Source organism: Cetorhinus maximus, chromosome 2 (assembly GCF_964194155.1).
Source record: "Cetorhinus maximus chromosome 2, sCetMax3.hap1.1, whole genome shotgun sequence".
Classification (NCBI taxonomy): domain Eukaryota; kingdom Metazoa; phylum Chordata; class Chondrichthyes; order Lamniformes; family Cetorhinidae; genus Cetorhinus; species Cetorhinus maximus.
Window position 1 is genome coordinate 38984204 of NC_135880.1, and position 24344 is coordinate 39008547.

Consider the following 24344-nt stretch of genomic DNA (forward strand, 5'->3'; position numbering starts at 1 on the left):
GTTTATCCCATGTGTGGGAGGCATTCATTATATGGCTGATTTTACAAATTCAGATGACTGACTGGGAGAATCATCTATTAGGTACACATATGAAGGAAGCAAAGCAGCATGCCTTTGATTTCCTAATACACATATCCAGCTTGCAAGGCTCCTAACTGGCAGCATGCACTCATAAATAATAGATTAATACGTGTTTATGACTTAATGGCACAAGAATGGAATGAACTCAGGTTTTCACTGTTCGTTTTAGTGCATCATCTGTGTAGAAGATGAAAAACTATTCCAACCATTTTAATTGGAACAGACACAGGCAGGAACTGTAATACATGACACTAAATTCTACACTCCCTTGATCATTCTTTATCACTGACTGACGTATAAATTATCAAGTTATCCTTTCCCTCTGGATTTTAGGGTGTTTTTTTAATATAAGCTGGTGTAAAATAACTTCTAAATAAGGCATTTGTGCAACCCATAGACATTTTATTGCCTTCAAAGTGAAGTATATATTCTTACTTAAAAGTACATAGACATAGAAGTTATAGCAGTTCTACAAAGGAAAGGGATAAGCTTGTATCAATTTTTTAACATGGTGTTCACCAACATATCCGTTTAAGATATTTTCAGTTCCATTAGGCTTTCCCTTTTTTTCTTAGTTGCTCTTCAAAGAACTCATTGCAGGCAACAGTCAGAGCAGCAACTAAAATAACAAATTCATTGAAGTCCACCTCATTGTCTTTATTGGAATCAAGGTCTTTCATAATTTTGTCCACGAGAGATGGATCCTTCTGAGACTGGAGAAAGGAAGGAAGAAGATAATTAGACACATTTAACTTAATGAATGGTACAACTCATTGAAGAGAATTAATGTCAATCATACAGCAATTGTTTAGGTACCACTGCCTCACGCAACATTGTTGAATATTAAAAAAGGAAAAGCATAGAAAACAAAATATACAATTAATTTTTAAATGAAAATTTGGCCCCAATATTTCAATTGGAAATTAAAACAGAAAATGCTGCCAGACTCAGCAGGTTTGGCAGCATCTGTGGTGAGAGAAACAGAGTTAACGTTTCGAGTCTATATGACTTCTTCAGGGCTAAAGAGAAGTAGAAATGTGATGGATTTTATACTGTTTAAGAGAGGGTGGGAGCTCAGGAGAGATTGACAAAGATGTTATGGGCACAAGTATAAATTGGAGTTGGGTAGGCTGTCCCTTGTACACTATTAAGTGTCACTAAATACACCCAGGTAGGAAAAAATGTGGATATTAAAGCTTTATCCAGCACTTATTACAGAATGGGAGATAAGGCCTATATCAAAGTTACAATAGCTACCATTTCATGGATTAGCAAATTAAGTTCCAAATAAATACTTGTTCTGCTGTTAAAAAAAACGTTCACTGAATTATTTTATCACGCACTCCCTAAAAGCTGTGTTTTTATTAATAATTATGCGCAGGCATACTTTTTTAGCTGACAGTCAATAATTTCCTTTTGAAATCATTGATCGTCTCTGCTGCCACCATGCTCCTGGGCAGGGAAGTCCAGCATTGTTGCTGCAGTTGCCCAATTGCTAGAAACAAAGGGCAGGATTTTGTCCTTTAGTTCGGGACAAATGGGGATCACAACCTCACACTATGATGTGAACAGATGCCCAGCAGTTGTTTTGAGGTGCCTCTCTCCAATTTATTAAACTTTTAAATTTAAAAGTGCCTTCAGCAGCTGGGCCACTATTGTGGAGCGGGAGCCCCTTCACAGGACGGCCTGAGGCTACTGCTGTGGCCAGGCAAGTGGGGAAGGCCACAAAGCCTGCCTGGAGCCCTGGACCCTGGTCTGCCAATGCAAGGCTGCCCCCGGACAGCTGGCTTAGTCCCCACTACTTTCAGGGGCCCACAACTGGCCTCTGGCAATAGGCCTTATTAGGCCTTTGAAGAGCCTTAAGAGGCGATCTGCCACTTGCGGATGGGTAGCCCTAACATTCTGCCACTCTGCCTATGGGAGAATGGCCTGGGGGCAGGAGGGTGCCGGCAACCAACATACTGGCCAAGGTGTTAATTTTCACACCTGCCTGCCTCCGCACTCACCTCCATCAGGGCCTTAACATCTTGCCAAAAGAAGTTGGAAACAAAGTAGAAAATTGGGAGTAGAGGGCAGGATTTGAAAGATGACAAATTTTACTTTGTTTAAACAATTACCTTGAGACCCGAACATATACGATTTTGCTATACTTTGAAACTATGATGTATAATTCAGATAGCTGGCCTGTTTTGGGATAGTTTCAGTGATCAGCAAGGTCTGGTAACTTTTAAAGCAATCTTCCATTTGTTCATAGAATCGAAGAGCCATGGAATAGTTAGAGCACAGAAGGAGGCTATTTTGGCCCACCCTGTCCATGTTGGCTCTCTATAAAAGGAACTCAGCTAGTTTCACTCCTGTGCTGTTTCCCTGCAGGTTCTTATCCATTACCCTTTCGATTGAATCTGCCTGCACCACACTCTCAGGCAATGCACACAAGATCCTAGCCACATACTGTATATGTAAGTTTCTCCTCCTTTGTTTCTTTCACCAATCACCTTAAATTGGTGTCCTCTGTTTCTTGATCCTTCTGCCAATGGGAATAGTTTTCCCTTAAGTATTCTAGACCCTCACGAGTGTTAACGTCTCTTATCAACTGTCCTCTCAACCTTCACTTCCCCAAGGAGAACATCCTCAGCCTCTCCAAACTATCCATGTAATTGAAGTCCCTCATTCCTGGAACCATTGTCATAAATCTTTTCTAAACTCTCTCCAAAGCCTTCATTTCCTTCCTAAAGTACGACACAATACTCCAGGTGAGGTCAAATCTGTTTTATAATGATTTACCATTCCTTGCTTTTGTACTCAATGCCTCTATTTATAAAGCCCAGGATCTTGTATGCTTAACCACTTTCTCAACCTTCAATAATTTATGCACATATATGCCCAGGTCTTTCTGTTCTTTCACTCCCTTTAGAATCGCACCTTTTATTTGATGCTGCCTCTCCTCATTCTTCCTACCAAGATGTATCACTTCACACTTTTTTGCATTAAACTTCATCTGCCATATGCTCACTCACTCATGAAGTCTACCACTATTTTCCTTACAGTTCACAATAATTGCAAGTTTTGCATCATCTGCGAATTTTGAAATTGTACACCCAGTCGAAGTCATTAATATATATGAAGAAAAGCGAGGGTCCTAGTGCCAACTCCTGGGGAACATCACTTACCCTCCTCAAGTCCGAATAACAATCATTCACCACTGCACTGTGTTTGCTGTCCCTCAGCCAACTTCCCCTTTTATTCCACAGTTTCAATTTTGCTGGCAAGACTATCATGTGGCACATTATTAAATGGACTTCTAGAAGTTTATGTGCACCACACCAATCAAAGCAACTTCACACTCATGGTGGATGCACCTTTACTAGCGTACAGTAGCAGTGTTAGAACTCATATAATTCATACTACAGCAGACAACATCCACAGGAACATGTAAGAAGGAATCCTTCCAGATGGAAAGAAAATAGAACTGAGCCTTCTTTGGCCTTGCTTAGTTCTTGAGTTCCTCCTGTTAGAATGGCATCGCAGTGGCCACCTCAATTGCACCTCTGTAGGAATGGGTCACCCACCCCAAATATTTAAATAATCCTGTCACCAACAATTTAAAATAGTCAACTCAGGGAACAACCATAGCTGAATTTTCACTCCCTCCCCCGATAATTCAAGAAAGGGAACAGGGACACCAAAAACTCATATTTGTGCACCATTTTAGTATATTTTTTAATGATTATACAGTGGAATAGGTTTGTATTTCCAATAGAAAAACTCTTTCTCAAAGCACCAAAAGAGCAGAAACCAGATAACTCTTAGCGATAATAGCAGATGGATGCGTTTAAATGATTTTCCTCATCTGCTATATTAATAGCGGACATTAAACCTGTTATTTTGAGCAAGTTAAATCACTCTGTTAGAATAATAGAGTATTATCATTTGAGCATAGTAAGCCTTTATCTGCTCTTATCCCCAATGGCAATTTGCAGCTTCATTTGTTAGAAAATGCTTGAAATGTGTAGCATAAAAAAAGGTTAATGTTTATGTGTGACCCTTTATCAGAATTCAGCTCTACTTTCTGTTTTTTAATGATACTGATTCACTCTTATCCACACAGAAGCTCCTCACAAATAGCGGTTGTTTATTTAAAATAGTTACATCAGCATACTCTCAACTCATGTAACCCCAAGCCTGCCTCTAGACTGTTAGATGGTAGGGACAGGGTGTAGATGTATTACAAGGACATTTTTTTTTAAAAAAAGAAAAAGATGGGATTTCTAATGCCTTTTTGCTGGTTGGATTTTAATAAACTGTAATACTATTAAGACAATGGAAAGACTGCCAGCCAGCAGAATATACAACAAAAACAAAGTACCTGGAAAAACTCAGCAGGTCTGACTGCATCTGCAGAGAGGGATACAGTTGACGTTTCGAGTCCGTATGAGCCTTCATCAGAACTAAGACATATAGAAATGAGGTGAAACATAAGCAGGTAGAGGGGGGTGGGACAGGTAGAGCTCAATGGGGGGCCAGTGATAGGTGGAGGCCAAGAAGAGACTGCCAAAGATGTCATAGACAAAAGGACAAAGGGGTGTTGACGGAGGTGATATTATCTAAGGAATATGCTAATGGGGACATAAAGGGTAGCAAGCAGGACAAGCTAGTGGCAGATGGCCCTTGTGGGGGTGGGGTGGGGGGAAGGGATCGAAATGGGCTAAAAAGTGGAGATGAAACAATAGGTCGAAATAAATTTAAAAATAGGTGGGAAAAGAAAAATATATTTGTAAAAAAGTTATAAATTATTGGAAAAAGGGGGATCGGAAAGGGGGTGGGGATGGAGGAGAGAGTTCATGAACTGAACTCAATGTTAAGTCCGGAAGACTGTAAAGTGCTGAGGAACAGCATCTCATCTTCCGACTAGGCACTTTACAGTCTTCCGGACTTAATTTTTCCAATAATTTATAATTTTTTAACAAATATATTTTTCTTTTTCCACCTATTTTTAAATTTATTTTGATCTATTGTTTCATCTCCACCTTTTAGCCCATTTCGATCCCTTCCCCCCCACCCCACCCCCACTAGGGTCATCTGCCACTAGCTTGTCCTGCTTGCTACTCTTAATGTCCCCATTAGCACATTCCTTAGATAATATCACCACCATCAACACCCCTTTGTCTTAGTTCTGATGAAGGGTCATATGGACTCGAAACGTCAACTGTATCCCTCTCTGCAGATGCTGTCAGACCTGCTGAGTTTTTCCGGGTGTTTTTGTTTTTGTTCCAGATTTCCAGCATCCGCTGTATTTTGCTTTTATCTTAGCAGAATATACAACTTGCATTCCTCCAAAATGGGAATGAAAAGGAATATTCAACCCCTCCCGCCTCCTGGGAGGCATGAAAGACTCAATTACTATTATTCTTCAAAAGTTTCTGAGATGAGACATCAAAAGTGTAATTAATTACTTGTTCTACAATACAGAGACTACAGCAGACATGGTAATTGAATTCCTTTGGAATATACAGCCAGCAAGGCTTTGTAAGAACTGTTCACCAAGTCAGAGCAGAGATTGGAAAGATATACTGAAAGGTTGCAATGAGCCATGTCTCTCACTCTCAGAAGTATTGTGCTCAGATATTGCAGAGTAACCACCTTGAGAAGAGAAGACCAAGATCTTCTGGGGATAAAACGTGGAAATCTTCTCCATACAGCTACACCCAGGAAGACAACAAACAAAATGGCCTCCATGTGGAATCACCACATTGAGACCAACCAAAGGACAGTTTTTCTTATTCATTTAGGGGATGTGGGCATCACTGGTTAGGCCAGCATTTATTGGCCATCCCTAAATTCAGTTAACCACATAAGAACATAAGAACTAGGAGCAGGAGTAGGCAATTCAGCCCCTCGAGCCTGCCCCACCATTCATTATGATCATGGCTGATCTCATTTCGGGCTCAACTCTAATTTCCCGCCTTCTCCCCATAACCTTTCAACCCATTACTAATTAAAAATCTGTCTATCTCCTCCTTAAATTTATCCAGCGTCCCAGCATCCACTGCACTCTGAGGTAGTGAATTCCACAGATTCAAGACCCTTTGAGAAAAGTAATTCCTCCTCATCTCTGATTTAAATCTACCACCCCTTAGCCTAAAACTATGGCGTCTCATTCTAAAATGCTCCACAAGGGGAAACATCCGCTCCACGTCTACTTTGTCTATCCCCTGTAGCATCTTATATACTTCAACTAGATCTCCTCTTATCCTTCTAAACCCTAGCAAGTATAGGCCTAAACTGCTCAATCTCTCCTCATAAGACAAGTCCCGCATCTCTGGAATCAATCTAGTGAACCTCCTCTGAACCGCCTCCAGTGCAACTACATCCTTCCTCAAGTAAGGGGACCAAAACTGTGCACAGTACTCCAGGTGCGGTCTCACCAATGCCTTGTACAGTTGCAACAACACTTCCCTATATTTATACTCTTCCTTTAGCAATAAATGCTAAAATTCCATTTGCCTTCCTTATTACCTGTTGTACCTGCATACTAGCTTTCAGCAATTCATGTACGAGGACACCCAGATCCGTCTGCACTGAAGCATTCTGAAGTTTCTCTCCATTTAAATAATAAGTCGCCTGTTTATTCTTCTGACCAAAATGGATAACCTCACACTTATCCACGTTAAACTCCATCTGCCAAATTTTGGCCCATTCACCTAACTTGTCCATTTGTAAATTTCTTACTTCTTCATTGCAACTTACTTTCCCACCTATTTTAGTGTCATCTGCATATATTTCTTTTGTTGTTCATTTTCTGCACAAACTGTAAAAAATCTTTAAGTCTATCCTGTTGTGGGGCCCAGGGAATGTGTGTGACATATGAATGAGGGCTACGATTCACCTAGTTTTTTTAAGTTTGGAAGTAGGATCAATAAACATCTTGTTCTTTGATTTAAACTCAGAAAATCTGACTGATTAATTCTTTAAAACCTGGAAACATATATAGTAGGACTCCTGCAGTATTGACAAAGCACATCCTCACTAAATTCACAACTAAACCCTGATACAGCCAGACCTGGAGTGGTAAATTAGGAGAGTCAATTTTTACCCCTCCTCACATGGTTGTAACAGATGCTATAATAAACCAGCTTGCTTTGTACCTGTAGATTGTCTCACTGCATAAGATTATGGTAGGTAAGTGTTGTAAAATATTTTGGTTCACAAATTAACATGGGCCAAGATTTCCCATTCGTCGGACAGGCTTGGTGGGAGCAGTCGCAGAGTCGACCGCCGCCCGCGATTGGCTCCGCACTGCGATTTCACGCTGAGCACTACCTCTGCGGGCGGGGGAGGGAGGAGGGAAAGTCGCATACGTGCGAAAGAGCGCTTTAACCTCACTGAGGCACGGAGCTTACCGTAAGGTTGGATGGGCAGCATAAAATTCAAGTTAATTACCTGGTCAATGGCCTTAATAAGCCTATCAATTATCGGTGGGCGCGTAGCCGACTCCGGTCCACGCCCGCCAATCGAAATATCGCGCGACTTCACAATGATGTCAGGACGCATGCCCGACGTCATCACGCGTCATTTAGCGTTCCGGCGTGTCAAGCCTGCGCCCACACGCCGAATGGAAAATCCTGCCCATGGTGTATTTAGGGTCAATTGTACAAATATTTTCATTATTACACTCAACATACCTATAATCAATTTCAGAAGAAATTATGTTTAGCCCGAAAGCCAGAATTACAGTCAGCTTCAAAACTTCAGAAAATAAAAGAGGTGATTTTCAACTATTTGGTCATCTGTTTTTGCCTGAAAATCAGGGTTGGGGGATGGGGGGAGGAGTGGGTAAGTAACTTGACACCCATAATCCACCGCCTGAAACCTTTGAGCTTTCCTGTCAAAGAACAAACGACCTGCAAACAGAAGGCCACTTAAATATGCAGGCTGCAGCCCTACACGGGTTGCGGGACCCTGATCACCATTTTCAGTAACAAATGGGTGCACTGTGCAGTCAGAGCACTCTGCCCACTTATACAGGGTCTTTAAAGGGAAGACTGGCAGCTGCTCTAAAGAAAAACAGCCCAGCAAACTTGAATTTTTTTTCGTTCTGCTGAAGAAAATAATTTCCCCACTTCCAACCTGTCCCTCAGCAGCAAGTGCATGCCTGAACACACAGTGTACTTGCCTGCGTAGGTAACCTCAGCTTGAGCACCAGCAGTGTGAGTTAGCTGACTAAAAATAAAATCATTTATTTTAATTACCCTGTAGGTTAAGGAATGATTCTTAGTTTAGTGGACTACAGGACCTGTAGTTTTATAGAGGGCTTTTAAAGCTGAAGTGAGTGCTGACCCTTGCTTTCTCTGGTTATCAGTAATGGTGATCATGAAAGAGCCGGATTGTTTTTAAAGCCCATCCGGTTCACTAGTGTCCTTTAGGGAAGGAAATCTGCCCTGCTCACCCGGTCTGGCCTACATGTGACTCCAGACCCACAGCAACGTGGCTGATTCCGAACTGCCCTCCGAAATGGCCAAACAAGGCACTCAGTTGTCTCAAGGGTAATTAGGGATGCGCAATAAATCAGAGATGCCCACACCCCGGGCATGAATAAACAATAAAAAAAAATTCTAATCTTACACTCAGGTAGGCTAAAATAAGAGAAAGGAGCTTACACAAAAAAGGAAGAGAAAAACAGAAGGAGAGCAATCAGGACGAGCGGAGACTATACTTGTGCTATTTGACTGGACTGACATGTTTTGCCAGAGTTGGATTTCAGGTTTTTGTCTGCAGCAGAAATCCTCACACTTCTGTCCAGTGTTGTTAGATCTATTTATCCCGTTAACACAAAAAGTACTTTAACAGCCGTCCTAAGTAGTTAACTGCTTGGTATAAATAAATATTTTGGCCCTACAGTATGCTGTACCTAAAGTTTAACTATTTGGTTTTCACTATGTACCCATTTGTGACGAATTTACTTAATTTTATATTTTATTTTTAGTGATATCTTGGCCTCATCATGTTGAAAACCATTCAAATACTTGCTTCCTGATTTCTGTCAATGATGCGCTGTAACCAACAAAACAACAACTACTTACATTTATATAGCACCTCTAATGTGATAAAACATCCTAAGGCATTTCACAGGAGCATTTTTAAACAAAATGCTGAGCTACACAAGGCGATATTAAATCAAATTACCAAAAGTTTGATCATTTGATACATTTGAAGGAGTGTCTTAAAGGAGGAAAGTGAGGTAGAGAAGCAGAGAGGTGTGGGAAGGGAATTCCAGAGTTTAGGGTCCCCAATGTTGGAGCAATTAAAATTGGGGATGCTCCAGAGGTCAGAATTAGATAAGTGCAGGTATCGTGAAGGTATTGTAGAACTGGAGGATAGGGAGGGGTGGGGGGTGGGTCGGGGGGTGGGGGAGGAGGGGGGGGGGTGGGGGGAGTGGAGAGGCATTAGAGGGATTTAAAAACAAGGATGAGAAGTTTAAAATTAAGACCTTGCTTGACTGCAAGCATAAAGTTGAAAGGGAGCTTAGGGTGTCTTCAAGTTTATGGAGAGTAGAATGCGGGAGACCAGCCAGGAGTGCATTGGAATAATCATGTCTATAGGTAACAAAGGCATGATTGAGGATTTCAGCAGCAGATGAGCTGAGACAGGAGTGAAGTCAGGCGATGTTACAGAGGTAGAAACGGATAATCTTAATAATGGCGCAAATATGTCTTCGGAAGCTCATCTCGGAGTCAAATATGACACCAAGTTTGCAAACGGTATGGTTTAGTCTCTTCTGTTTTCACGGAGAGGGATAGAGTTAGTAGCTAGGGAACAGAGCTTGGAGGGGGAGGCTTTGGTATTCCCAATATTTAGTTAAAGGATGTCCCATTAAGCAATCTGATAATTTGGCAACAGCGGAGGAGTCGAGAGAGGTGGTGGTGAGATATATCTGAGTGCTATCAGTGTACATGTGAAAACTAATACTGAGCCTTTGGATGATGTCACTGACATGTAGCATGTAGATGAGAGATAGGATGGGGCCAAGGAGACATCCTTGGGGGACACCAGAGGTAACAATGTGGGAGCCAGAAGAGAAGCATTACAATGATAGCTTGGATACAATTAGATAGATAAGAATGGAACCAGGTGAGAGCAGTTCAACCCATTTGAATGACAATGGAAAAGTGTTGAAGGGTGATGGTGTGATCATCTGTGTCAAACACTGCAGACAGGCTGAGAACGATGAAGGAGAGTTTACCTTTGTCACAGTCACATTGGATGTCATTTGTTGCTTTGATAAGAACCATTTCAGTACTGTCGTAGGTGTAGAACCTTGATTGCCGGGATTCAAACATGGACTTCCGGGAAAGGTGGGCTTGTATTTTGAGATAACAACATGTTCAATGACTTTGCAGAGGAAAGCGAGTTTTGAGATGGGGTGGTAGTTTTCAAAGATGGTAGGGTCAAGGGTTGATTTTTTGAGGAGTAGGGCGATGATGGCAGATTGAAAGGAGAGATGGACAGCAGCAGCTGAAGAGTGAGAACCATAAACAATATTGGCTAACGTGGTGACCAGGAGGGGAAGTGAGTGGTCAGCATTTTGGTGGGAATAGGGTCATGGGAGCAAGAGGTGGGTCTCATGGGCAAGATGAGCTCAGAGCAGGCATAAGAAGAGAGAGATAGGAGAGAAACTATAGGAGAGATAGGAGAGGAAGATGTGTGTTCAGGGGTAGGGCGGGGGGAGCATTAAAGAAAGTGGTGGGCAAATGGAAGTTAGGGATGCGGCAGAGGCAGCTGATCAAATGGTCTCGATCTTAGTGACAAAGAAGTCCATGAGCACTTCATACTTATTGTTGAATGTGAGGGTGGAGGAGAAAGGGGACAGGGGGTTTAAGGAGACAGTTTACTTTTGAGAAAAGAAGCTGGGGTTATCTTTGCATTCCAGGACAATCCTGGAATAATGAACAATTTTGCAGATAAGAGCAGGACCCGAAAGTGTTTAGTATGGTCCAGCCCGATCTGACAGCCAATGGCTAAACCAAGTGTCTGCTATATTCTCTCATGTCAGTGTCCCTTGAATTTAAGAGAATGGAGATGGGGATCTTACCTGGCTAAGACGCTAAGAGATGGTTAAGATTGTTGTTTGTTGAATTGACTTGCCCTTTGATTTCCATTCTTCTGCACAATCTGGGGAAACTATTCACTTCCATTCAGCCCCTTTCCTGACAATCTAACTAAGATCAGGATCTCATCTTGTATGAAATAATGGGTGAAAACAGAGGTTAAACCGCTTTACTTAACACATGCAGACACGAACAAACCATCCGAACTGTGATAAAAATAAAACACCGTTGCCTGGAATTTCCATAGAAATTCTCCACTGGGAGGTTGGCAAACCACTTGAGCTATGTCATCAATGGCTAAAAATGGTTATATACACAATTTTTCCAGTGATTCTATCAATATCCTCCCCAAGTTATGTATAGAGATCAGAAGAACACCACTGCTCAGGGTCCACCCACTAGATGCTCTTCTATTTATTCGTAACTGAAGCATCACTATGGCAAGGTTTTTTTAAAACAGCAATTAACTCTGGCTCCTTCATTAATACAAAATCAATCTTATTTTTGTGCTATCCTTTTTCTCCTGATCATATTATACTGATCTTTTCAATAATGCCTATCTGCAGAGTATCACAGTGATGCAACATGTTGAAGCATTATTACTTAGATTTACTGGTTGGTATGGTTCAGCCCCAACAAATTTGTGAGCCTTTAGCAATGCATGGGTTAACCAGACAGCCAATGCAGATTTGTTAAATGGCAAGCTGTGTTCGTTAGACAAATTTAGAAGGGTTTTTTCAAGGTGACCGAGTGAATTGGTGGAGGGAATACAGTAAGTTTACAGAAGGCATTAGGTAAAGTATCCCACAGAAGGTGTCCTTACAGTAATTGGGCATTTGGGATATGAGAGGAAAGTTGGCAACATGGATGGAAAGTTGGTTGATAAATAGAAAATAAAGCATTAAGGTAAATGGGTGCTACTCAGATTTGAGAAAGGTTCAAAGTAGTGTAACCTAAGAGTCAGTCCTAGGTCCACTTTAGTTCTTGGTTTATAGATCAATAACTTAAACATAGGGAGCAGGATATCAAGATTTGTTGATGAAACTAAAGTAGGGAATTTTGCAAACAGTAAGGTGGACTGCGAAAGACTTCAGAAGGACACAGACAACAATGGCAACAGCACCTTGCACTTATATTCACCTTTAATGTGGTAAAAAAAATTCCAAGGTGTTTCAACAGGACTGCTATCAAACAAATTCGATACTGAACCACATAATTGGATATCAGGGCAGGTAACCAAAAGCTTGGCCCAAGAAGTAGGTTTAAGGAGCTCCTTAAAGGAAGGTGGAGAAGTGAGAGGTTCAGGGGGGATTTCCAGAGCTTAGGGCCTCAGCAGCTGAAGGCACAGCCACCAAGGGTGAAGCAATTAAAATCGGGATGCGCAATAGGCAAGAAAGAATTACAGGATTACAGATATCTTGGGAGAATATAGTGCTGGAGGTGGTTATAGCGATAGAGAGGGGAGAGGTCATGGAGGAGTTTGAAGAGAAGGATGAGAATTTTAAAATCAAGGTGTTGTTTAAGTGGGGGCCAATGTAGCTCAGTGAGTACTGGGGTGATGAGTGAACAGTTCTTGGTACAAGTTAGGATAAAGGCAGCAGAGTTTATGGAGGGTGGAAGATGAGACATCAGACAGGTGTGTGTTGAACTTGTCAAGTGTAGAGGTAACATTTAGCAGAATGTGCAAAGCGTGAGCAGGTGAAATTTAATGTGAAGAAGTGTGAGGTCATGCAATTTTCGGGGGAGAACAAGGAATGAGAGTATACAATCAATGGAGAGATGATAAAGACTTTCTGAGTGCGCTGATTTCAGTTCAAGGTCACACTTTCAGATAGAATGGAGGAGTTCAGCAAAATGATCACCTAATCTATGTTTGGTCTCCCTAATGAAGAGACTGCTCACAATGCAGCATTCTCTATATCAGAGAGACCATACATGGGTTAGGTCAGCAATTTGCTGAATGCCTCTGTTCTATCCATAGGTTAAGAAGCCGGATGATTGAATATATTCAAGGTTGAGTTAGGCAGATTTTTGATCTACAAGAGAGTCAAGGGTTATGACGGGAAGGCAGGAAAGTAGAGTTAAGGCCACCATCAGATCAGTCATGATCTTATTGAATGTCGGAGTAGATTCAATGGGTCAAATGACCTATTCTTGCTCCAATTGCTTATATTCTAACCCTGAGCTCCCTGTTGCTTATCACTTTTAGGTTTTTGCTGTTTCTGGTTTAGATTTTTAGCGCCTGCAGATTTTTTTTTTGTTTCCCAAAGCCTTACGAGGTTCTTGTCAGATCCCTCAATATCTCTGCAGTGCTAGTTCCAAATGATCATTGAACAATCACTATCAAAAGAAATTTCTGTCACATACAACTGCCATGATAGTTCCTCACCCAGCCCACTTTATTTCCTAAAAATAAAATGAATAACTTTGCACGTTTAAAAAAAATCAACAATCCAAAAATAAGAAATGTACCCATAAGCTTTGTTCCTCCACACCTTTCAAGAAAGAACACAGTGCACCTCAAGGAGCCTCTGAGCATTTTTGATCAAGATTATAATCCTTACCCTGCTTACCGAATTGCCCCTATATCTGGAGGCCTAAGGTAACAGCTCAAAACAATCAAACTAAATACACCCAAGTGAAAACAGATAATGCTAGAAACACTCAGCAGGTCAGGCAGCATCTGTGGAAAGAGAAATTGAGTTCACATGTTTCAGGTCGATGACCTATCATCAGAACTGGGAAAGGTTAAGGATGAAAAGAACAAATAGGTTTATAGGATGGGAAGACAGGAGAAATTAAAAGATAAAAGAGGTAATCATGCAAGGCAAAAGGTGGGTGATAATGGGACAAGCAAAGAAATAATATTTGTGTCTAGAGGAAAGTAAAGCAGGATCATTACCAGCAGTTACAGCCAAAAAACCAAGATGAAATGGGAGCAGAGTTTATGAACTGAAATTTTGACATCAATGTTGAGTCCAGAGGCTGTAAAGTGCCTCATCAAAATAACTTTTTCTCTTTTATTCTTTTCCTCCCAACTTTCCCTGCCAGTGTACTTGTTTTAAACCTATTGCATCTCTAACTTGTTCCAGGCCTGATGAAGGGTTAGCGATCTGAAATGTTAACTATGGGCAGGATTTTCTTGCCCCACCTGCCGCCGGGATCATCCAGTCCTGCCGAAAGCTAATGAGCTTTTGGTTGACCCGCCGCATCCCCCCGCTCCCCCCCGCCCCCCCCCACTCCCGGGCAGGTCCCACCAAGGTGGGGCCTGAAAATCCCAGCCTCTGTTTTTCTCTTCACAGGTGCTGCCAGACCAGAGTACTTCAAGCATTTTCTGCCTTCCGGGGAGCGGCACTAGTAAATTGCTCCTTCAGAGAGCCTGCATAGACATGACAGGCCGAATGGCCTCTTTCTATGCTGGAACAATTCTGTGATTCTATTTCAGATTTCCAGCACATGCGGTGTTTTGCTTTTGTAAACATACTCAAGCTTGCTCCCCTAAAAGAGCACAATTACCGGTAACCTTTGTAAGAAAAGGGGTACAATGCACATGTGCCAGAAAACACTTCTTTCTTCACATGACCAACATCTGCCTCAATGTATGATACCATCTCTAATAAACTTCTGATTTTATTTAATTCAGCAATAACCCTGCTACCTCCTGGTCTCATCCTTAATCTGTCAACTGCACTTCGAAAGAGGTCAATTGAAAATTTCAAAACTGATTTTTTTTTTCAGTGAGGGCAATAAAGGTGGGGAGATGTAGTTAAGGTACATATCAGCCATCGCCTAATGGAATGAATGAACAAGCTTGGGGGACTGAATAGTCTACTCCTGTTCCTATATCCCTAACCTCTATATTATTGGATTAGTGCTTCCTAGTTATAGCTCTGACATGACTGCCAAATTGTCACAAACAGCCTTGGACTTTCAAATTCATGGCTTTGGCTTCAATGCTGAATAGCACAGGAGGCAGGTCTGGACTTTAGTAGCCTAAGAAATTCCCTGGATTTTAGTAGGATTGGAATTCAGGAGCTTGGCAGCACGGTGAAATCCTTAGACCTGGTAGTGCTATGCAAGGGCAATGTCAGCTTGACTCACTGATGGATTTGCTGGTATCCTGTATTATTTTATTGCAGCAATCTTGCTTCCCCTGAGCATCCGATTAGTGCATTGGTGCACTTGGAACCCGTGTACATAACCCAAGCTCAGACAACACGATCTGGCTACAGCTTATAAAGTCATGCCCTGAGCAAAAATGGCAAGGCCAAGTACCAGGCCTTTGGGAGAGGCTGAGGCCTTCAGATAAAAGATTCAATTAAGTTCTGTTATAATTCACTGATACATGGAATCCTATTATTGGGAAATATATATTCTTTTGAATTTTATTTTAAATGTGTATATTTTGTTTGTTAAGAAATAAAGTAAATTAATTTTGAGTGATTTAATCATGGTTTATTGATGAACCAGATGTTTACATATGGTTATCTCATTATAGCATATTGACATTTTCAAAAGGGTTCCGTTACTATAAAGGTTTATGCAAAAACACAAGAAATAGGAGCAGTAGACCATATGGCCAGTCAAGCGTGTCTTGTCAATCAGTACAATCGTGGCTGACCTTGGGCTTCAACTCCACTTTCCTGCCTGCTTCCCATATCCTTTGATTCCTTGAGGGACTGAAAATCTGTCTATCCCGGCCTTAAATGTATTCAACACTGAAGCATACACAACCTTTTGGGATAGAGAATTCCAAAGATTCACAATCCTTTGAGAAGTAATTCCTCCTCATCTCAGTCCTAAATGATCAGGCCCTTGTCCTGAGTCTCCTGTATTTTAGTTCCCTGACCAGTGTAGACTTAGTGACTACCCTATCAAGCCCCTTCAGAATCTTATATGTTTCAATGAGATCACCTCTCATTCTTCTAAACTCTAGAAAGTATAGGCCCAATGTATTCAGCCGCTCATCATGGGACAACACCCTCATCTCAGCTAGGGACCAGTTTAGTGTATCCTCACTGTATTGCCTCCAATGTAAGTATATCCTTCCTTAACTATGGAAACCAAAACTGCACACAGTATTCCAGATGTGGTCTCACCAAACACCAGTATAATTGTAGCAAGACTTCTTTATTCTTGTATTCCAATCCCCTTGCAATAAAGGCCAACGTGCCATTTGCCTTCCTAATTGCTTGCTGTACCTGCATGCTAACTTCCTGCATTCCTTGTACCTGCACAACCAAGTCTCTTTGAACATCTTACTGGGTAGTGTAAAGGCTATGGGCCCTGACAATATTCCAGCAATAGTACTGAAGACTTGTGCTCTAGAACTTGCCATGCCCCTAGCCAAGCTGTTCCAGTACAACTACAACACTGGCATCTACCCAGCAATGTGGAAAATTGCCCAGGTATGTCCTGTACACAAAAAGCAGGACAAATCCAACCTGGCCAATTACTGCCCCATCAGTCTACTCTCCATCATTAGTGAAGTAATGGAAGGGGTCATCAACAGTGCTATCAAGTGGCACTTGCTTAGCAATAACATGCTCACTGATGCCCAGTTTGGGTTCCGCCAGTGTCACTCAGCTCCTGACCTCATTACGGCCTTGGTTTGAACATGGACAAAAGAGCTGAACTCCCGAGGTGAGGTGAGAGTGACTGCCCTTGACATGAAGGCCACATTTGACAGAGTGTGGCATCAAGAAGCCCTAGCAAAACTGGAGTCAATGGGAATCAGGGGGAAAGCTCTCCACTGGTTGGAGTCATACCTAGCACAAAGGAAGATGGTTATGGTTGTTGGCAGTCCATCATCTCAGCTCCAGGATAACATTGCAGGAGTTCCTCATGGTAGCGTCCTAGGCCCAACCATCTTCAGCTGTTTATCAATGACCATCCTTCCATCATAAGGTCAAAGGTGGGGATGTTCACTGATGATTGCACAATGTTCAGCACCATTCGCGACTCCTCAGATACTGAAGCAGTCCATTTCCAAACAAGACCGAGATAATATCCAGGCTTGGGCTGACAAGTGGCAAGTAACATTCGCGCCACATAAGTTTCAGGCAATGACTATCTCCAACAAGAGAGAACCCAACCATCGCCCCTTGATGTTCAATGGCATTACCATCACTGAATTCCCCACTATCAACATCCTAGGGGGGTTACCATTGACCTGAAACTGAACTGGACAAGCCAAATAAATACTACGGCTACAAGGGCAGGCCAGAGGCTAGGAATCCTGTGACGAGTAACGCACCTCCTGACTCCTCAAAGCCTGTCCACCATCTACAAGGAACAAGTCAGGAGTGTGACGGAATACTCCCCACTTGCCTGGATGAGTGCAGCTCCTACAACACTGAAGAAGCTGGAAACCGCCCAGGACAAAGCAATCCGCTTGATTGGCACCACATCCACAAACATTTGCTCCCTCCACCACCGATGCACAGGATTAGTAGTGTGTACCATCTACAAGATGCATTGCAGGAATTCACCAAGGCTTCTTCAACAGCACCTTCCAAACCCATGATCACTACCACCTAGAAGGACAAGGGCAGCAGATAGATGGGAACACCATCACCTGGAAGTTCCCTTCCAAGTCATTCACCATCCTGACTTGGAAATATATCACCATTCCTTCACTGTCGCCAGGTCAAAATCCTGGCACTCCCTTCCTAACAGCACTGTGGGTGCACCTACGCCACATGACCTGCAGCGGTTCAAGAAGGCAGCTCACCACCACCTTCTCAAGGGCAATTAGGGATGGTCAATAAATGCTGGCCCAGCCAGCGAAGCCCACATCCCATGAATGAATTTTTAAAAATCAACAAGTTTCACACCTTTAAAAAAATATTCTGCATTTCTATTCCTACGAACCAAAGTGAATAACAACATAGATAATTAAATGGACGATTTCCATCGCAAATGATGATGATGCTAAAAGGGTTGCAGGAAGTGACAAACTGTGGACAGGAAGTGTGGTTTAAGATTTTTAATGACATGTGAATATAGATTATAAATCAGAAGGGCACAGTGACAATAAAATTATAGGCCAGAATTTTACATTCGGCGTGCGGGCGCACACCTGACACGCCGGAGTGTAAAATGACGCGCGATGACGATGGGCGTGCGTCTCGCACACCGTCGCGATATTTCATTCGACGGGCGCATGCCGGAGTCGACTGCGCACCCGCCGAGAATTGAAAGGCCTATTAAGTTCATTAACAAGGTAATTAAGTTGAATTTTACGCTGCCCATCCAACCTTACGGTTGGCAGGCAGGGGAAGAGGCCAAGCGGCCTTTACGTTTTTTAGGAAACCTCATCCACGAGCTGGACGAGGTTTCCTGAAGCTATTACAAATTAAATAAAAACTTTCTTTTGCCACTAAGAACATGTCCCATCTCTTGTGACACAGTCACATGAGGGGACATGTTTCATTAAATTTCTAATGCCGTTATTAATTTTTTCAAAAATCGCTTCAATCTCCCCGAGGCAGCTCCATGCTTCAGGGAGATTGAAACGTTCTTTCACGCACATGCGCGAACTGCGCGCTAGACCCGACTCTTCCACCTCCCCCCGCCCGCACAGGCAGCACTCAGCGCTGTTGCTCACCGCCTGCATGAAATCGCGGTGCGGAGCCGATCGTGGGCAACGGTCGGCTTCCCAATCACCCCTGCCCCCTCTCGCCGATCCCGCATACCGAATGTAAAATTCTGGCCATAGAGGATGTGCGTTGCTGGTCGGTGGTGCTGTGAGCTGAAAGTCAGAATAATTCATAAAATTACTCATATTCTGATTAAAAGCTGCTATAGCTAACTTGGAAATCAGAAACAACAGTTTGACCTTTTTACGCTAGATATCTCAACGTTTCCTTCATATGTTCCCAGAGGAAACAGGGAGCAGCCAAAGGAGCAGTTCAGTCCCTTCCTTTTATATTCATTTACTTTGGTTTCAATTTGATTCCATTGCAAATGATGATGATGCTAAAAGGGTTGCAGGAAGTGACAAACTGAGGACAGGAAGTGTGGTTTAAGATTTTTAATGACATGTGAATATAGATTATAAATCAGAAGGGCACAGTGACAATAAAATTATAGGCCAGAATTTTACATTCGGCGTGCGGGCGCACACCTGACACGCCGGAGTGTAAAATGACGCGCGATGACGATGGGCGTGCGTCTCGCACACCGTCGCGATATTTCATTCGACGGGCGCATGCCGGAGTCGGCTGCGCACCCGCCGAGAATTGAAAGGCCTATTAAGTCCATTAACAAGGTAATTAAGTTGAATTTTACGCTGCCCATCCAACCTTACGGTTGGCGGGCAGGGGAAGAGGCCAAGCGGCCTTTACGTTTTTTAGGAAACCTCATCCACGAGCTGGACGAGGTTTCCTGAAGCTATTACAAATTAAATAAAAACTTTCTTTTGCCACTAAGAACATGTCCCATCTCTTGTGACACAGTCACATGAGGGGACATGTTTCATTAAATTTCTAATGCCGTTATTAATTTTTTCAAAAATCGCTTCAATCTCCCCGAGGCAGCTCCATGCTTCAGGGAGATTGAAACGTTCTTTCACGCACATGCGCGAACTGCGCGCTAGACCCGACTCTTCCACCTCCCCCCGCCCGCACAGGCAGCACTCAGCGCTGTTGCTCACCGCCTGCATGAAATCGCGGTGCGGAGCCGATCGTGGGCAACGGTCGGCTTCCCAATCACCCCCGCCCCCTCTCGCCGATCCCGCATACCGAATGTAAAATTCTGGCCATAGAGGATGTGCGTTGCTGGTCGGTGGTGCTGTGAGCTGAAAGTCAGAATAATTCATAAAATTACTCATATTCTGATTAAAAGCTGCTATAGCTAACTTGGAAATCAGAAACAACAGTTTGACCTTTTTACGCTAGATATCTCAACGTTCTTCGTATGTTCCCAGAGGAAACAGGGAGCAGCCAAAGGAGCAGTTCAGTCCCTTCCTTTTATATTCATTTACTTTGGTTTCAACAAAAACAAAATGCTTAGAAGTGCAGCATACAAAGCAGCGATTGATTGTGATGTGAGAAGACACCAGAGTTATCTGCACATCAGCACTACCAAGAAAGTGGTGATCTCCTGCCAAAGTGTATCATGTTCACAATGTTGGCAAACGGCATTTATGACATGCTTGGTTCTGATGATACTCAGGGAACAAGTGTCTGAGCGGGGTGGTAGGAGTCCAACCAGCAACAGTTGACATTAATTATCAACTGAATAACATTGTAAAGACAGAGGTTGTCCAAGATTTGTGCATTTTTACAACAGAGGCTCTCCTTGAGTCAGGGACCCATGGTGATTGCAGACATTATGGGTGCCTTAATTCATGCCATGACATGTTTATGAAACTTCAAGCGTCCACATACAGTGACACTGGTTGAGGTCTGCCTGTCGAGGAAATGGTGTTTGGGGCCCAAAATCAGGCAGAAAAGAAAAGGGGTGAGATGACATAGACTATTATGTTGTTTTAGTGTAATCACTTGCCAAAATACCTGAAAAGTGTTTTTAAAAAGGCTAAAAAAAAGTAATCTAAGAATACAAATACTGACTGGTATTTTAAGGTTACAATTTTGTGAAGATTTGTCCAGAGCTACAGACCTGATTACAAGTGTCCAGTGATGACTTTAGAAGCTGTCCTCAAGCACTGCTCATGGCCATTTACAACTCCCACGGCAAAAGCCTACAAAATTAAATAGGCTGTCTAATAATGTTTCATCCAAAAGGTTACGTTCTATTGGTGGAGATTTTCTTCCTGCTGACTGCACTGCATTCAGCAAAGGCTCTGACAACCTCTTGGATGTAGTGCTGAGGACTTGTGGTCTACAACTAGTCACAACTCTAGCCAAGCTGCTCCAGCACAGTTATAACACTTGCATCAAACCGACAAAGTGGAATATTGTCTAGGTATATTCTGTCCACAAAAAAACCAGGATAAATCCAAACCAGCCAATTACTGCCCCACCAGTCAATCATCAGCGAAGTAATGCAATGTCTCATCAACAATGCAGTCATGTAGCACTTACTCACCAGTAACCTGTTCTCCGATGTTCAGTTTGGGTTCCATCAGGACCACTCGACTCTAGTTCTCATTACAGCTTTGGTCTAAACATGGACAAGAGAATTGAATTCCAAGCTGAACGAAATGAAGGCAGCATTTGACTAAATGTGGCATCAAGAAGCTCTAATAAAATTAAAGCCAATGGGGATCAGGGGAAAAACTCTCTACTAGCTGGAGCCATATCTATTTCGAAGGAAGAAGGTTGTGATTGTTGGAGGCTAATCGTCTCAGCTCCAGGACTTTGCTGCAGAAGTTCTTCAGGACTGTCAACCATCTTCAGCTATTTCATCAATCAGCGAAGCCCCCAGCATCAACATCTTGGGATCAGCATTGACCAGAAACTTAACTGGACCAACCATATAAATATTATGGCTACAAGTGCAAGTCAGAGGCTGGGAATTCTGCATGAATGACTCACTTCTAGCTTTCCCAAAGTCTTTCCACTATCTACAAGGCACAAGTCAGGAATGTGATGAAATACTAACCACTTGCCTGGATGACTGCAGCGCCAACAACACTCAAGTAGCTTAATATCATTCAGGACAAATCAGCCCACTTGATTGGCACCCCATCCACCTCTTTAAACATCCACTCCCTCCACCATCGGGTGCAAAGTGACTGCAGTGTCTACAAGATGCACTGCAGAAATTTGCCAAGCCTCCTTTGACAGCACTTTCCAAACCTATGGCCTCTACATCCTAGAAGTACAAGGGCAGAAGATGCACCGGAACACCACCACCTGCAGGTATCCTCCCCAAGCCACACACCATCCTGACTTGGAAATATATCGCCGTTCCTTCACTGTCACTGGGTCAAAATCCTGCAACTCCCTCCCTAACAGTACTGTGGGTGTACCTACGCCACATGGACTGCAGCGGTTCAAGAAGGCAACTCACCACTATCTTCTCAAGGGCAACTGGAGATGGGCAATAAATGCTGGCCAAGCCAGTGATGCAAACATCTTATGAATGAATAAGATTAATTTGGAAATGATTGACTTTCTTCTTTAAAACAAACAAGGCTTTTTTTAAAGAACTAAGTGACAGAAATGAGCATGTGCAACACACTATTGTCTTAGTGTGTGAGATTTGACCAGATTATAGAAATAAATGAAATAAACAGGCAAATTGTATTGTAACATGTAACATTACTTCTAGGCCAGGCTGCTGAGAAATGTTGTGCTCATTGAACACAGTAAGATTTTTTGGTACAAGAACCAGAGGAAAGCTGAGAATTATTTTTGCTTGTTGTGATGTTAAATGACACTAGCTGAAGTGATGATGAAGGTAGATTCAATGGCAACTTTCTAAAGGGAATTGGGTATAGAATTGAAAAGGAACTATTTGCAGGGAAAGGCCAGGGGAGCAGAGCTAATTGGATCAAAGAGCTGATACAGGCATGATAGGGTGAAGAGTCTCTTATGTGGGTGATTCTAGTTTGGTTGTATTTTACTCATCCCTGCTGGGAAGTGGAAGGTGGGGAATGGGCTTTAGAGAGCAAACAAATATTGAATAGCTGCTATTTATTTCCCTTATAATTCCACCCCAGTGTTTAATGTCTAATACTAGAAACTGCAGAATTCAAGCAATCTTCACATTAGAATCACGGGGTAAAGAGGGGTGGTCATGCACTGTTAACTGAGAAAGTAAGACAAAAAAGAGGAAAGAGAAAGGAGCCCATTGTGTCAAAGTCAGTATGTCCTTTCCCCTTTGCAGGGTCCCTTTCATGCTCTTACCGCCAGGAAATTACCCAGCTCACATTGCAGAAGGTCCTTCAGTTCACACTTGCTGAGTTTATACTTGTCCCCCTCTTTGCCAGAATAATTGTGGAAGACGTGGATCAGTGAATCCATGGCACCCTCCAGCTGGGATGGCATCTTGGCAGAGGTCTGAGAAGCAAGGCACAAGCAGAAACCAGCATGTTAATACAGTGTAACTCTACCTGCCTCCTACATGCACAAGCAATAAAGTCGTAAATGCAAGCGAACCCTCTAAATAGGGGTGGTATGCACGATCTAATTACCAGAAAAATATAGCTGGGTAAAATGTATCCCTGGCAATAATACAGTAATGCCAGCCATTAGTGTATCCACCACAGGTATAAATACTGGCAGTGATCTAAAAATCCAACATTGCAGAATATCTGCCACTTAATAAGTAATTCCTACTGGAAAATTATCACAAAAATGTGGTCACATAAATACATTAACCAACTGGAAGATGAAAGGAGCTGAGTAAACTAGGAAGCAAAATAAGGGAGTGATTACCTGCTGTAGGAAAGGCAGTTAGAATCAATCGCAGTGATAGTAGACTGACTGGCAACAACTCTCGTCTTGTACAATTTATAGCCGAAATGTGATTTGAAACACACCTATTCGATTGCATCAACCAATAATAATTACAAACCAGTTTGGTTAAATACAGAAACACAAACAACAGTCCTCCCATGATACTGAACTAAATACCCAGATTAGTGCTGGATCATCAGTCTGCTGGATTCAGGGTTGTCACCCTTGAGGGTCACAAGCATTAATTTCCTGTCTCGGTACAGCTAATGTGTTCAGGTGAGTCACTCACCAACATGGCTCAACTGCACGTTGCAATTATCATACAGGACCTTTAATATAATATCTAAAATTCTCCTCACCCACTTATAATCCACATTTTATACATTCACTGTAATCCAGTACAAAATAATTCCTTCTCTCACTGGCCCCTAATTTACCAAACCTCCATTGACTGTATTAGATTATCGGTGTTTGTTATTCTCCCTACTTTGTCTTGTGGCAGCTGTGTCAATCCCCTTGTTGGAAATACTTTTTCCTTCCTTTCTGTCCCTCTCTGGAAAATAGATGCATTCAAAGATACCACCAGTTATGAGACAATCTGTTCATTAAATAATGTCCCTCATTTCCTCTCCGTGGCTCCACTTCTGCAATACAGCCCTATAGGCATTGTCCTATTTGAGGGTATGTTACTGGCCTTGTAAACCAGAGGCCTGATGATCTGAAGATATGAGTTCATATTCCTACCTCAGCAGCTGGGAAATTTAAATACAGTTAAATAAATAATAAT

At 42.4% G+C, this 24344-nt stretch overlaps 1 protein-coding gene across 2 annotated transcripts; it reads right to left on the reverse strand.

Annotated features, from left to right (window-relative positions):
- Positions 1-525: 525 nt before the first annotated feature.
- On the reverse strand, positions 526-24118 carry s100z (S100 calcium binding protein Z). 2 transcript variants are annotated; one of them, XM_078557653.1, is made up of 5 exons: positions 24045-24118; positions 23537-23640; positions 23293-23387; positions 23006-23158; positions 526-794 (listed from the first exon to the last, which is right to left on the reverse strand). In XM_078557653.1, the coding sequence occupies exons 4-5, from the start codon at positions 23144-23146 to the stop codon at positions 633-635; spliced, it is 303 nt and encodes a 100-aa protein (XP_078413779.1). In that variant the 5' UTR covers positions 23147-23158; positions 23293-23387; positions 23537-23640; positions 24045-24118; the 3' UTR covers positions 526-632. The 2 variants fall into 2 exon arrangements, with proteins under 2 accessions (XP_078413779.1, XP_078413785.1); XM_078557659.1 differs by lacking the exon at positions 23293-23387.
- Between the last annotated feature and the right edge of the window lie 226 nt (positions 24119-24344).

Coding starts and splice junctions, on each gene's coding strand:
- s100z (XM_078557659.1), bottom strand. CDS start 23,146: ATGCCATCCCAGCTGGAGGGTGCCATGGATTCACTGATCCACGTCTTC. Junction 795..23,005: donor AGCTGGGTAATTTCCTGGCG/GTAAGAGCATGA, acceptor TCCTTTCTCCAG/TCTCAGAAGGATCCATCTCT.